This window comes from Balaenoptera borealis (assembly GCF_965194805.1).
Source record: "Balaenoptera borealis genome assembly, chromosome: 1".
Lineage (NCBI taxonomy): Eukaryota > Metazoa > Chordata > Mammalia > Artiodactyla > Balaenopteridae > Balaenoptera > Balaenoptera borealis.
Genome location: NC_138860.1, coordinates 58,905,410 through 58,920,699, shown reverse-complemented (window position 1 = coordinate 58,920,699; position 15,290 = coordinate 58,905,410). Strand labels below are relative to the sequence as shown.

Genomic DNA, 15,290 nt, shown 5'->3' with positions numbered 1-15,290 from the left:
TATGTATAAAATAGATAACTAATGAGAACCTACTGTATAGCACAGGGAACTCTACTCAATGCTCTGTGTTGACCTAAATGGGAAGGAAATCCAAAAAAGAGGGGATATATGTATACGTACTGCTGATTCACTTTGCTGTACAGTAGAAACTAACACAATATTGTAAAGCAACTATACTCCAATAAAAAATTTTTTAAAAAAAGAAAAAAATTGGCCCATGGGGAAAAAAATTAAAAATAAATAAATAAATAAAATAAAAAATCCTTGCATCCCTGGGATAAATCTCACTTGATCATGGTTATGATCCTTTTAATATATTGTTGAATTTGGTTTGCTAATATTTGGTTGAGGATTCCTGCATCTATGTTCATGAGTGATATTGGCCTGAAATTGTGTGTGTGTGATATCTTTGTGTGGTTTTGGTATCAGGGTGATTCTGGCCTCAAAGAATGAGTTCAGAAGTGTTCCTTCCTCTGCAATTTTTTAAATAGTTTGAGAAGGATAGGTGTTAACTATTTTCTAAATGTTTGGTAGAATTCAGCTGTGAAGGTGTCTGGGCCTGGACTTTTGCTTGTTGGGAGTTTTAAAATTACTGATTCAATTTCATTACTGGTAATTGGTCTGTTCATATTTTCTATTTCTTCCTGGTTCAGTCTTGGGAGATTGTACCTTTCTAAGAATTTGTCCATTTCTTCTAGGTTGTCCATTTTACTGGCATATAATTGTTTGTAGTAATCTCTTATGATCCTTTTGTATTTCTGAAGTATATGTTGTAACTTCTCCTTTTTCACTTCCAATTTTATTGATTTGGGCCCTCCCTCTTTTTTTCTTGATGAGTCTGGCTAAAGGTTTATCAATTTTATCTTTTCAAAGAACCAACTCTTAGTTTCATTGATCTTTTCTATTGCTTTTTAAAATTTCTATTTCATTTATTTCTGCTCTGCTCTTTATGATTTCTTTCCTTTTACCAACTTTGGGTTTTGTTCTTCTTTTTCTAGTTCCTTTAGTTGTAAGGTTAGGTTTTTTACTTGAGGATTTTCTTGTTTCCTGAGGTATGCTTATATCATTATAAAATTCCCTCTTAGAACTGCTTTTGCTGTGTCCCATAGGTTTTGAATCATTGTGTTGTTCTATTTATCTCCAGGTATTTTTAAATTTTCTTCAATGATCCATTGGTTGTTTAGTAGAATATTGTTTAGCCTCCATGTGTTTGTGCTTTTTGCAGTTTTTATCTTGTAGTTGATTTCCAGTTTCATTGTGTTGTGATCAGTAAAGATGCTTGATATGATTTCAATTTTTAAAATTTACTAAGACTTGTTTTGTGGCCTAACATGTACTTTATCCTGGCGAATGTTCCATGTACATTGAAAAGAATGTGTGTTCTGCTGCTTTTGGATATAGTATTCTCTCTCTATATCTATTAAGTTCATTTAGTCTAATGTGTCATTTAAGACCAGTGTTTTCTTATTTTTGTCTAGATGATCTGTTCATTGATGTAAGTGGCGTGTTAAAGTCCCCTGCTGTTACTGTGTTTTACTGTCAATTTCCCCCTTTATGTCTGTTAATATTTGCTTTATGTATTTAGGTGCTCCTGTGTTGAATGCATATATATTTACAATTGTTACATCTTCTTCTTTGATTGACCTTTGGTCATTATGTACTGTCCTTCTTTGTCTCTTGTTACAGTCTTTGTTTTAAAGTCTATTTTGTTTGGTATAAGTACTGCTACCTCAGCTTTCTTTTGATTTCCACTTGCATGGAATACCATTTTCCATCCCCTGACTTTCAGTCTGTATCTTTAGATCAGAAATGAGTCTCTTGTAGACAGCATATATATGGGTCTTTTTTTTTTTTTTCATCCGTTCAGCCACTCTGTCTTTTGATTGGAGCATTTAGTCCCTTTCCATTTACAGTAATTATTGATAGGTATGTACTTATTGCCATTTTGTTAATTGTTTTGGGGTTGTTTTTCTAGTTATTTTTGTTCCTTTCTTTTGTTCTCTTCCCTTTTGATTTGATGACTATTTTTAGGGTTTATGTTTTGATTCCTTCTTTCTTGCATGTGTATGTAGTATAGATTTTTGGTGTGTCATTACCATGAGGTTTATATATAGCAACCTATATATATGTGATTATTTTAAGTTGTTGATATCTTAATTTTAAATGCATTTTAACAACCTTGCATTTTTATCCCCCTCCCCACCACGATTACTCTTTTTGATACCATATTTTACATCTTTTTGTTTTGTGTATCCCTTAACTATTTATTGCAGCCATAGATGATTTTACTAATTTTGTCTTTAACTTTCCTACTTAGCTTTGCACATGGTTGATTCACTCACTACCTTTACTGTATATTTGCTTTTACCAAAGAGTTTTCTCCTTCTGTAATTTTCAGGTTTCTAGCTGTAGCCTTTTCTTTTTTGCTCAGAGAAATCCCTTTAACATTTCTCGTAAAGCTGAGCTCTTTTAGCTTTTGTTTGTCTGTAAAACCTTTGCTCTCTTTATCAAATCCAAATGAAAGCCTTGATGGGTAGAGTATTCTTAGTTGTAGGTTTTTCCCTTTCATCACTTTAAATTTATTGTACCACTCCCTTCTGGCCTGCAGAGTTTCTGGTGAAAAGCCAGCTGATTGCCTAATAGGAGTTCCCTTGTATGTAACTTGTTGCTTTTCCCTTACTGCTTAATATTTTCTCTTTATATTTAATTTTGCCATTTTAATTACAATGTGTCCTGGCATTAATTTCTTTGGGTTGATCCTTTCGGGACTCTGTGCTTCCTATACTTGGATGTCTGTTTCCTTTCCCAGGTTAGGGAAGTTTTCAGCTATTATGTCTTCAAATATGTTCTCTGCCCCTTTCTCTCCCTTCTCCTCTGGGATCCTTATAATGCAAGTGTTAGTACACTTGATGCTGTCTCAGAGGTCTCTTAAATTATTCTCATTTCTTTTTATTCTTTTTTTTTTCCTTTGTTAAGCTTCAGTGGTTTCCACTACTCTATCTTCCAGCTCACTGGTCCGTTTCTCTATATCATCATCTAATCTGTTGATTCTGTCTAGTGTGTCTTTTACTTTGGATATTGTATTCTTCAGCTTTGCTTGGTTCTTCTTTATATCTTCTAAATCTGTTAAACTTCTTACTGTCTTCATCCATTCTTCTCCCAAGTTCTTTGATCATCTTTCCAGTCAATACCTTGAACTCTTTATCAGGTAGATTGCCTTTAAACTTCACTTAGTGCTTCTTCCGGGGTTTTATCCTCTTCCTTAGTTTGGAACATGTTCCTCTACTGCCTCATTTTGCCTAATTTGCTGTTATTTCTATGAGTTTGTATCACCTTGGATAAGTGGCCTTTTGTAGATGATGTCCTGTGCATTCCAGCAGCGGACTCCCCTCTGGTCACCAGAGCTGTATGCTCTGGAGGTGCCCCCTCTGTGGGCTGCATGGATCCTTCTATTGTGGCGGGCTGACTACTGTGGGTGGTCTGGTAGGCATGGCTGGCTCCCAGTCCAGTAGGTTGCAGGCCCTGCCTTGTGCAGAGGGTGCAGCTACTGGTTGGGCCAGGTCACAGGGTGGCTGGCTGTGGAACCCTGGGTGGTGGGCAGGGCTAGTGCTGGCCTGCTGGTGGACAGAGCTAGGTTCTGAAGTAGGTAGTTGCAGGGCCAGGGTTCCCAGATCTAGTGTCATCCTGCTGGTGGTTGGAGCTGGTTCCTGACATGGCTAGGTGTGGGTTCTGGTGTGTCTCAAAGCTGGTACTGGCCCACTGGTGAGTAGGGCTGGATCCTGGGGCAGCTGGCTGAGGGGTCCAATGTGTCTTGGAGCTGGTGTTGGCCTGATGGTGGGTGGGGCTGCAGCCTAGGGAGTCCTCAGGCTGGTGCTGGTGATGGCGTTCCTGTGGCTAGTGACAGCTCGCTGGTGGGCAGAACCAGGTCCCGGGGTCTCTGGCTGCGGGACCTTGGAAGTCCCGGTGGTACTGCCAATGCACTGTGTGTAGGGCTGGATCCTGGACCCTCTGGTGGACAGGACTGTGTCCTAGACAGGCTGTGGCCTCAGGGGTTCTTAAGGTTGTCTCCTGCTGGTAGGTGGGGCTGTGTCCCCACACGGCTAGTTGCTTGGCCTGAGGTGTCCCAGTACTGGTGCCAACAGGCTGGTGGGTAAGGCCAGGTCCCAGTGCTAATAAGCTAGAGGAAAGATACCAAAATGGTGCTTGCCAGCACCAGTGTCCACATGGTAGAACAAGCTGCCAAAAGTGGCTGCCACCAGCATCTCTGTCCCCAGGGTGAGCTCCAGTTGCCTCCTACCTCTCTAGGAGGTTCTCCAAGACCAGCAGTTGGGTCTGACCCAGACTCCTTTCAAATTACTTCTTCTGCCCTGGATCCCAGAGCATGTGAGATTTTTGTGTGTGCTCTTTAAGAGTGGAGCCTCTATTTCCCACAGCCCTCTGGTTCTCCCAAATGTAAGCCCTACTGACCTTCAAAGCCAAGAATCTAGAGGCTCATCTTCCTGGTGTAGGATGCCCAGGCTGGGGAGCCAATATGGGGCTCAGACCCATTACTCCTTGGGAAGAACCTCTACAATTGTAACTATCCTCTCATTTGTGGGTCACCTACCCAGGGGCGTGGGTCTTAACCATACTGCAACTCTACCTCTCCTACCCATCACATTGTGGTTACTTCTTTATATCTTTAGTTGTAGATGATCTTTTCTGCTAGATCCATAGTTACTCTGTAAATAGTTGTGATTTTGGTGTGCCCATAAGTGGAGGTGAGCTCAGGGTCTTCCTACTCTGCCATCTTGGCCAAGGTCCTCTAGAATACTGAATAAAGTCCGTATTCAGAAGTCAAGCAGGAGACATAAACTTGGGATTTGTCAGCACATAAATGTTATTTCAAATTATAAGAAGATTAGATAAGATTACCAAAGGGGATGTGTGTGGAGATGTGTGATTCAGACCAAGACCTGAATCCCGGAGCAGTCCAATGTTGAGCTGGGGAGAAGAGGAGCAACCAATGAGGTAAGAACATCTTCTAAAGGCATCTTCTAAAGGCATTCATTCTCAACATGAAAAGACAATTTCTTGTGTATTTTCTAATTGTAGTATATACACATTTAGATGTAGGTAGTGTGGGCAACAATGCTGACAGGCCATTAAGCATGTTTAAGATTGTTCTGATGAGAAATTTCCTTTTTTTTTCTTCTCAGTTTGTACATGTATAATCATTTCCAGGATACTCACATGCTACACAGAATTGAAAGATGCCCAATTTTGCTATTAAAAAAATGAAGTTATAATTTTCTAGTGCAGAGTGACTGCACAGGAAGACTATCATAAGCAATATACCAAAGCGCTAACAGAAGGTATTTCTGTATTTGATGTGTACTAATTACCCTTCCTCCATTTTAGATAATGTTCCATTTTCAACATTGAACTTTTCTTTAGTTAAGAAATCCCCAAGTTTATAAAACCTGAGGGCAATTTCCAGTGAGCTTTATCAGGATAGAGGGGCCAAAAGAAAGACCACAGGTATTACTGGGTTATAATCAGTAGGAGGAACTAATTAATCAGCATTATCATGAAACTGCTGCAGGGCAATAGGTTTCAGTAATTAAACATAAATCACGAGGGTATCTTGCAGGCATTATAAAATAGTGACCTGATTTCACTGGGTATCAACCAGTATTTACAAAGCTACTTGAATTTTTCTGTTGCTCTGCGTTGCTGTTAAATAATGAGAGTTCTGATGGTGCGGAAACTTCATTTTTCAAGTGCAGGATGATCCGAGCTGAATAAGAAAAAGAATGATTAAGGGAGGGGAGGAAGGTAGGCCTGGCGTCAATTTGAACAAATTTTTCTGTTTCTGAAGGCTCATGTCTCCAAGGTTATGATAATAAAGTCATAAACATGCCAGCCACTTTAAGGGTCTCAGGATTAATGAAGACCAAGAAAGATGAAATGATAAACTGTGAGCCAAGCCACCATTAGTGCAAAGCTCTAACAGAGTAACATATCCGCCACCAGTATTCTCAGCAGCAATATATTTAAATACAAAGAGAACTACGTATACATGATATTGTCATATAAATATTTCCTTTATTTTTCATGGTTAAAAATTTTAAAAATTTTATTTTCTTTCTTTATTTAAAAGCATACTTTATTAAAGAAACAAACACTGGAAATGTGGATTCTTTTTGAGAAATAATCTTCCTCTTCACTGATTGATAGATATGAAGAAACCAGATTTCTATACCAACTAATGGAAAATTAACCACTGGTGAGTCTAGTTCCAATCCCAAATCAAGGACACACATGTTTGTTAGTACTGATTCTGTCCACTCAGTTGAAACATTCCCATTCCTGAACTAGATTAGCTACTGAAATTCTAAAAATGCTCATTTTCCTGGGTATCCTCTTTTGTCAGAGGGTTTAGTATTTATTATGTTTGTTATTTACCGTAATTGACATTTACGAAAAGTGGAGAGACCAGAGAAAACACTCCATAGTATGTAAGACCTTTATCTCTTTCTTTTTAAATGTTCTTAGTAGACTGTAATACTAAGCAATTATATTTAGATCTTCATGACTTGAAGGTGTCTTGAATATCTCTTAATCTGCTTTTTCCCTTCAAATTTCTTTCCATTCTAAAGAGAACATTTTTTCATCTTAGTACTAATCCTGTAGAATTAAAAAAAAAAAACAAAAAAATGAAGATTCTATGTTTCACACATTTTGAATTAAAATTACCAAAGCAATAAACCCTATAAGGATCATTTTTTTTCTTATTTAAATACTGGTACTTTCTATTAACCCTGTTTCAAATTTAGAGTTATATATACATTGTGAAGATGTCCATGTACACAAGTTTCTGCAGAACCTCCAATTTTATTATAAAACTTCTTCCTCACACACATTAGAGAACTATGTATGTTCACTTTCACATGGTTAAACAACCCAAGAAGGCTGGCATATTTTAAAGTTAACAACACTTTTTATCATTATAAAAACAGACTGAGATTAATGGTGACCCTAGCATTTGGTTACTCTGACTGACGGATTAGCTAGGCTCCTGACTTTTTATATTCATTACTGTTGGCTAATTTGACACTGGATTGTACATATCACATGCATTTTCCAGGAGATAAAGAGGGAATACAAAACCCACAAATTCTAAGCAGATGATTTTGCTACTTTTAGCACTTCTGGTAAAAGGGCTATTTGAAGTTAAAGAGGAAAGCTATTAACAAAAAGAAAAGTAGGGGACAAGTTACCTGTGGATTTCATTTACTCACATTTGGACTGGTCCTCCTTATTGGAGGCTAACTGAAAACAGACCAGACCATGACTTCTAGCTTTATGTTGGTCACTTTCAAATACTCCAATGACACTCTCCAATAATTTTATTATCTCCAGTTTTATGATGCCATACTAGGCCTTTCACACTGTTTATATTTCCCATTTCCATAATCCAAATGCCAAAAAATTACTACACGTTCCCTTATACAGTCAAAAATAGGTTTACTGGAATGTTGTTAGTTATAGCTGAAGGCAGCAACATTTACAACATTTAGCTTTTGTTACACCCATAAACATGTGAAAATTGCTTGCAAAGCAATTGTAATATGAGAAGAATCTTGCAAATATCAATGGAATGGTTACACACGTGTTTCGGCATAATGATTTGGTACTCTACAGAGGCTCCCTGACCACCAGCCTGACCCCCACCTTGATGCAACAAATGCAAGTCCTTATGCCATTAAAATAACAGTATGAAATATCATTATCAGTGTTTAACTATATATACAAATAATGAACTGGCAAGTATCTAGTTTCAAATTAGACCCTTGGAATATGGCAAAATCGAGGCTGGTTATCTTTGCCTTAAACATAATTATTAAAAGCACACTTTGTTGGAAGGGAAGAAGATAATGGGACATTCTCAATGCTCCAATTTGAAGTGACACTTGCCTCTTAATTTCTTGAAAAAGAAGCTCTGAAAGTTATATACATGGGTTTCATTTAAATTATGCAGCAGTCTTTTATTATTATTGTCCCAGATTTTGTTTAATGAAGATCTGTCATCAAATCAAGTATGGTATTTCACAACTATAAGAACTGCAAGAGAAAAAAATGAAAAAGAAACATCAAAATCAGATTCATATGCTATGTTAGAAACAATACTCCTAAATGTAGCTGTGTCCATTTTGAAACTAGTGTCCATTTTGAAAATAGTTAATGAGGACAACTTTTATCTGAAATGATAGATAACAAATGGGAATGGAGAAGCAAAAATATGAAACAACCTAAATGTCTAACATTAGCATTTTGATCAAATAGATTAATACATAACCATAGCATAAAGCAGCTAAAATACTTTTTAAATATTTAATAACATGGGAAAATATTTACAATATATTTATTAGAAAATATACATATGATCTTAAGTTTTTGAAAAACATGTTTATATATTAATAGGAAAAGACTTAAAGTATATACAATAGTTATATTAATAGTAGCTATCTCTATGTGGTAAGAGAACAGTTGGATTTTATTTTCTTCTTTATGTTATTCAACATTCCATTGGTTGATTCTTGGTACTGGCAGTAGTTATGTTCTATAAAGTCACCACAAACACTGAATGAGTAAACACTGAACCACTGCTCTGAGGGGAAACACAGGCTTAAATCCCTGCCAGCCTCTGGCTACAACATTTTTGACAACCAATCCATACATAACCTTGTTTTACATGTTTCTGTGTAAAGACACCTTATTTACTATACACTGTTGGCTTATTAACACTCAACTCCTGGCTAACAGTGCTGTCACTCACGCCTGAACAAAGCTCATCTAACACGTGTATTTCCTCCACAAGACACATCACAGCCTTGCTGTGCTCAGCAACACTAGCCAGCACTGCAGCACCAGTATACTTGGGGGCCTTTTTAAACAGAAAAAGCATCAACAAGACACACAAAAATGTGAGAAACTGTGCACTAACATTCGCTTCTCTGACCGCATCTGCCAATGACTCCGAAAGCATTGGGGTAACTGATCAATGTTAGCTAGTAGGTGAATTCACAAACACAGAATCCACAAATGATGAGAACTGACTTTTTCTTTAGAACAAAATCTTTTTTTCTGTTTAAAAAGAGTATCACCATGGAATTTTTCAAATGGTCATTCTGAGATACTTTCCAAATCTTTATAAAAATCCCTGTAAATATAGATAAAGAAGCTTTGGAGAAAAGGAGGTATTAAAAATGATCTGACCAGAGAAAGACAAATATATGATATCACTTGTATGTGGAATCTAAAAAGTAATACATATGAATCCATATACAAAACAGAAACAGACTCACAGTCATAGAAAACAAACTTCTGGTTATCAAAGAGGAAAGGGGAGGGGGGAGGGATAGATTAGGAATACGGGATTAACAGAAACAAACTACTATACATAAAATAGATAAGCAACAAGGACCTACTATATAGCACAGGGAACTGTATTCAATATCTTGTAATAACCTATAATGGAAAATAATCTGAAATAATATATAACTGAATCACTTTGCTATATACCTGAAACAAACACAACAATGTAAATCAACTACACTAAAAAAAATTTTTTTTGAATGATCTGACTTTAAAAAGAGTATTAAGGGGAAAAAAAAGGAAGGGCAAGAGTTATGTTTCAATGACTGAAATGAAGCTCAAATCCAAAACAAAAATTATCATCTGGAGAATTTATCTGGATTTTCCTTCAAACACAATATTATGAAATGCAAGCTGCCATACCTAAAAGTTAGAAATAAATAGGAAATGAGTGTTACGGTCCTGAGCGTAACAGTAGCCATATTTGGCCTCAAACAAATCACTTAGCTCTGCCTTTGCAGGGGTAGGGGTGGAGGGTAGGACAGAGGTTCTCTTTGAGAATCTGATGAAAGATATACTCTCACCATAAAACTGTACATATGCATAGTCACATAAAATTTTACATACAATTTATGTGCATTTTCAGAGAGCTACAGATTCTAGGTTAAGAGCTCCTTACTGGAGTCAGAAGTCATTACTCAATCCTGACATTAGTCATACTAGGTCAACTGAATATAAATTAAAAAGGAAATTTAAATGAACTTCAAAACAAATGACACCCCCTCCAAATTAATAATCCAGTAAATACTTACTGATAATCACAAACAAAACGATAACAGCAACCAAAGCCATGATAGCTTTTATCTACAACACACAAAAAGGCATAAGAAAGATTAATGTCTGACTTGTTAATAAAGACTATCTGTTGTGCTGTTTACCACATTACACTAACTCATCATTGGACAGGCTCATTCCTTGAAAGGTTTCCAAATTTTTTCTCATATGAACTTCTGACTATTTGCATCTTTTTGTAATAATCAGAGTTCCCCAAATTTGAGGGTTTTGGCTTGCCTAGATTTTATTGTTTAAGGCTGAAGAGTAAACAGTAATAATCAAAGCCTTTATGGGCCTGATCTTTTTTGTCTATGATTTCTCACACATTTCTAATCTAAAACCAGGAAAAGAACAATATTTTATCAACTCTGTTCAGAAGTGTCAGGATATTATGAATAAGATTGGCATCCAATACAGATGGTTCAATATATATAGTATAAGGCAGCATTTTTTTATAGCACTTATTCTCAAAGTATATTAGAATTCTGTTAGTTTTTGCTCCCCTTACTTTCTTCTTAGCATTTTTATCTTCATTTTGAGGAATATAATTTAGATTTTTCGTGAAGAACCTCATTTAATAAATAACTTGCCTAAGAGCATTCTGTGTGTCAGTTTCACAGTTGAGAGGCGAAACCTTAAGATTAGTCCTTAGCTAGTTAATATTTTAGGTCTACATCACCTCTCTCCATAAAATTGTCACATTCCTCATCTAATCCTAAAATGCATAAATTATAAATTGATTTGATTTTCCTGATGAATTCAACTGAGTCTTGTTTTCACCAAACATTTTCATAGATAATTGATTAAAGATGGTTCATTCAGAAAAAAGATACCCAGTTATTATAAACACATAGAACCCTCTGATGAATATCACAAACAGCAACTAGAAGTAGCTAATGAAATGTTTCTAAAATAAAACTACTGGCTGCATTTTAGTGGCATTACATTCATGACAAGAACAAAGTGACCAAGAGAATACATGGATGCTTTCCAATTTGAATACCAGGTGCCTATTAAAATTATTAATTATGATAAACAAAAAATGTAGAAAGTACTTTACACTGTAAAGTAGTTTAGTGACCAAGTAATCCAGAGAATATATGGAAGCTCTGCATCTTTTTTTTAAGCTGAAAACATTTCTAAAGTAATTTGGAATTTTACAATAGCTTTTCAACTTTACCAAAAATATATCTTAATTTGCCCTGTTAATTTGTGCTAGGCTTAACATTTAGAAGATTTAAATGGAAATATCAATACCAATTTTAAAACACTTAAATAAACGGAGTTTCTAACACTGGCCAGGAAACGTTTACAACCAAAAATGGCAGTAACGTATTCATGCATGTCCAAAGCTCTCTTCTTCCAAACAACATGGACAAAAATCTGTTTCTCATTAAACACATAAGAGCCTCAGAGCCCCATAAGATACTTAAGAGAGGTCTCACTGATTCTCTCTCCCCACCCATTGGATAATTCTGTTCACTTACTTATTTTTAAAGTCAGGTTTATTAAAATATACTTTACATACAATAAAATTCACCCTCTTAAAGTTCATTTTGATGTGTTTTGACATACATACAGTTGTCAACCATCACCTTCATAGTCGAACATAAAGACATTTTCATCACTCAAAAAGTTCCCTCATGCCCTGCTGTAGTCAATCTCCACCCCTCCATCCTTAGCCACTGGCAAGCTCTGATCTCTTTTCTGTCCCCATATCCCTTTCCTTAGCTCTTCCCAAATAATCATTATGAAGTTAATCCAGAAAATGGTAGTGATATAGAGACTATTTAAAAATATAAATTAAAAATAGAATTCAATTTCTCCCCTTAAAAGCATACTATTCCTTTGATGTGGACCCCGTAAAGTACAAAACGAAACTCTAGATATAGCTAAAAAAAAGCTAGGCAAAATGCACATTATCATTTTGTTAATGGCCACATGAATGAGTCATGTGGGGAGAGGAGGTAGCTCATGGACCTTTTGTTCTTCCAAACTAGTCCGCAGGATAGAAAATTTCTATAGAAATAGAAAATTTATTCATTAAAGAAAAACAGAAAATTTAAATTCTACATAAAGGAGCAATGAAACTTGTTTCTTTCCCTAAGTTCTATTTCTGAAAGTAAGAGGATTCAACAGGTAAACAAAAATAAGCAAATCCAAGGCAACTCTTGAAAGAAATCCTTAGCATATGTCAACATCAAGTTTTGAAAGTTATTGCTAAACTTGAAAATGAGAGACTAAAAACAATGTGGTATATCTAAGGTTTTCAACAAAGCCAAAAATGATACACAGTATCAGGAGGAAAAAGTAAAGATCTGCTCATATGACATGAAATTTGCTATAAAATCTTAAGGGAAACATTTTTCTGTTTGATATATAGTAGCCATACTTGATTTAAGCAGTAAATTCATTTCCATAAAATGTTTTTCGGGAATATATTAGCATATAATGATTCCCATTTTTTTCCTTGTTACAAATTTTTCTTTTATATCTTATTTCTCCTATACAAGTACTAACGAGGTCTGACCCTGCTTAGCTTCTGAGATCAGGCAGGTTGAGGGTGGTATGGCATAAGACTGTATCTTATTTCTCTGGAATAATGAGGGACAGTGGGATTTTCTTTTTAGCCCCATTTGCCATATGGATTCTGACACATTAAACTGCTTTTATTTTTTTCCCCGTCCAACAGAAAATTATATTTTTCTCTGGCTTGCTTTCTGTCTTTTAAATATCTCTATGTAATGCTATAGGTTGCTCCAAAAAGGTAGTAAAAATAAATTACAAGTTAATATTTCTTACAAGATAAATCTAGAGGAAGCTAAATTATTAATAAAATGTGGATTACTCTCTACGAAGAAATCCATGAAAACATCCTTTTAGGCACTGCTTGATTCCTTTAGTTATTTCTGACCCATAAGATATTAATTCAACAAATATTTACTGAGTTCCACCATGTCCCAGCTTCAGAAGATATAATAATAAGCAAGACAGTTGTAGTCCCGTTCCCCACAGAGCTTATCACCTAGAGGCCCTTTTTTCTTCACATCTTTGAATACCACTGGATATGCTGACGGACCTATCCAATATCTTCCAATTTACTTACTTTGCATCCACGCCACCACATTTGCCTTCGAAGTTGTTTGGATCTGTTGCTAAAAGCAGTTGCATTATCCGATAAGCTTTCTATATCACATAGAGGATGGAGAGAAGGATTAATCGACATAACAGCATTCTTTTATCTAGTCACACAAAGACGAGAAAACATTAATTTCTACTTCTGCAAATCTATTCCCTTTTAAGCATGAAAACAACATCTTTCCTTTCCTCTACCCACAAACTCTGGCATTCTGTATTCTAAAAAAAAAACCAAAAAGTAAAAAATGGCTGCAGGTCAGTTTGCTCAATCCACTTTTACAATAAGAGTAAGAGAAGTCTTCCCAGGGCCTCAGTGCTTTCAAATAAACTTATGAATTCTGGTAGAAATACCCTTTAAAAATTCAAATACTTGGCACAACTATAGAAAAAAAAATTTACACACGGAGAAGGCTAGATTCTTAGAAGATATCAAAAGTGACTGATTTTGAAGCAAAACAATATATTTTAAAAGTGTTTAAATAAGTTTTTTGGTTAATAAAGTCTGTCAAGGATTAATCAGATATTCATTCAGCCATTCATCATCTAAAAAATATGTGAGTGCCTAATAAGTGCCATGAACTAAGAACAGAGACTAACATTTGTCAGTAAAAAAATGTTACTAAGTCATCAGAGAAAGCATAAGATAAAAATATTAGATATGTGTGAAATAAGTTTGAAAAGAAGTGATTAGACCTATCCTCCTTGAGATCAGGAGAAATACAAAGCACATCAACGTAACAGGACAAAAGAAAAAAATAATCTAACTCTTCAACAATGAATTTTTAATCTTCCCATTCTCAACTGATCAATTAAAGAAATAATACAACAATAAGATGATTCAAAGCAAAGGGAGCTACATACAACTCAATAACAAAAAAGCCATCAACCCAATCGAAAACTGGGCAGAAGACTTAAATAGACATTTCTCCAAAGAAGACATACAGATGGCCAACAGGCACATGAAAAGATGGTCAACATTTCTAATGATTAGAGAAATGCAAATCAAAACTACAATGAGGTACCACCTTGTATTGGTCAGAATGGCCATCATTAAAAAGTCTACAAATGACAAATGCTTAAGAGGGTGTGAAGAAAAGGGAATCCTCCTACACTGTTGGTGGGAATGTAAATTGTGCAGCCACTGTGGAAAACAGTATGGACGTTCCTCAAAAAACTAAACATAGAGTTGCCATATGATCCTGCAATCCCACTTCTGGGCATATATCTGGAGAAAACTATAATTCAAAAAGATACATGCACCCCAATGTTCACTGCAGCACTATTTCCAATAGCCAAGACGTAGAAACTACTTAAATGTTCATCAACAGATGAATGGATAAAGAAGATGTGGAACATATTACAATGGAATACTACTCTGCCAGAAAAAAGAGTGAAATAAGGCCATTTAAAGCAACATGGATGGACCTAAAGATTATCATACTAAGTGAAGTAAGTCAGAAAGAGAAAGACAAATATCATAGGATATCACTTACATTTGGAATCTAAAATATGACACAAATGAACATATCTACAAAACAGAAACACTCACAGACACAGGGAACAGACTTGTGGTAGCCAAGGGTGGGGGGTGGTGGGGTGGGGGAAAGGATGGATTGGGAGTTTGGGATTAGCAGATGCAAACTATTATACACTGAATGAATAAACAACAAGGTCCTACTGTATAGCACAGGGAATTATATTCAATATCCTGTGATAAACCATAATGGAAAAGAATATGAAACAGAATATATATATATGTGTAACTGAATCACTTTGCTGTACAGTGGAAATGAACACAACATTGTAAATCAACTATACTTGAATAAAATAAATTGTATATTAAAAAAACAAAGTAAAGGGAGCTAAAGTTAAAAACATTAAAACCATAAATGCCATTTTTCCTAAGTCAAGATTCCTCAACTTTGGCTAGAAAAATGGGAGAACTATCAAAACACAGA

At 35.6% G+C, this 15,290-nt stretch overlaps 1 protein-coding gene across 7 annotated transcripts in view; it reads right to left on the bottom strand.

Annotated features, from left to right (window-relative positions):
- Positions 1 to 6,067: 6,067 nt before the first annotated feature.
- VAMP4 (vesicle associated membrane protein 4) overlaps positions 6,068 to 15,290 on the bottom strand; it is a 29,740-nt gene continuing 20,517 nt past the window's right edge. For 5 of the 7 annotated variants that reach the window (XM_082403570.1, XM_082403569.1, XM_082403567.1 and 2 more), the window contains 3 exons: positions 13,301 to 13,380; positions 10,173 to 10,224; positions 6,685 to 8,106 (listed from right to left, as the gene is read on the bottom strand). In XM_082403570.1, the coding sequence (XP_082259696.1) occupies positions 8,078 to 8,106; positions 10,173 to 10,224; positions 13,301 to 13,380 (161 nt within the window). In that variant the 3' untranslated portion in view covers positions 6,685 to 8,077. The other 2 variants (XR_014247828.1, XM_082403571.1) reach the window with 2 other exon arrangements.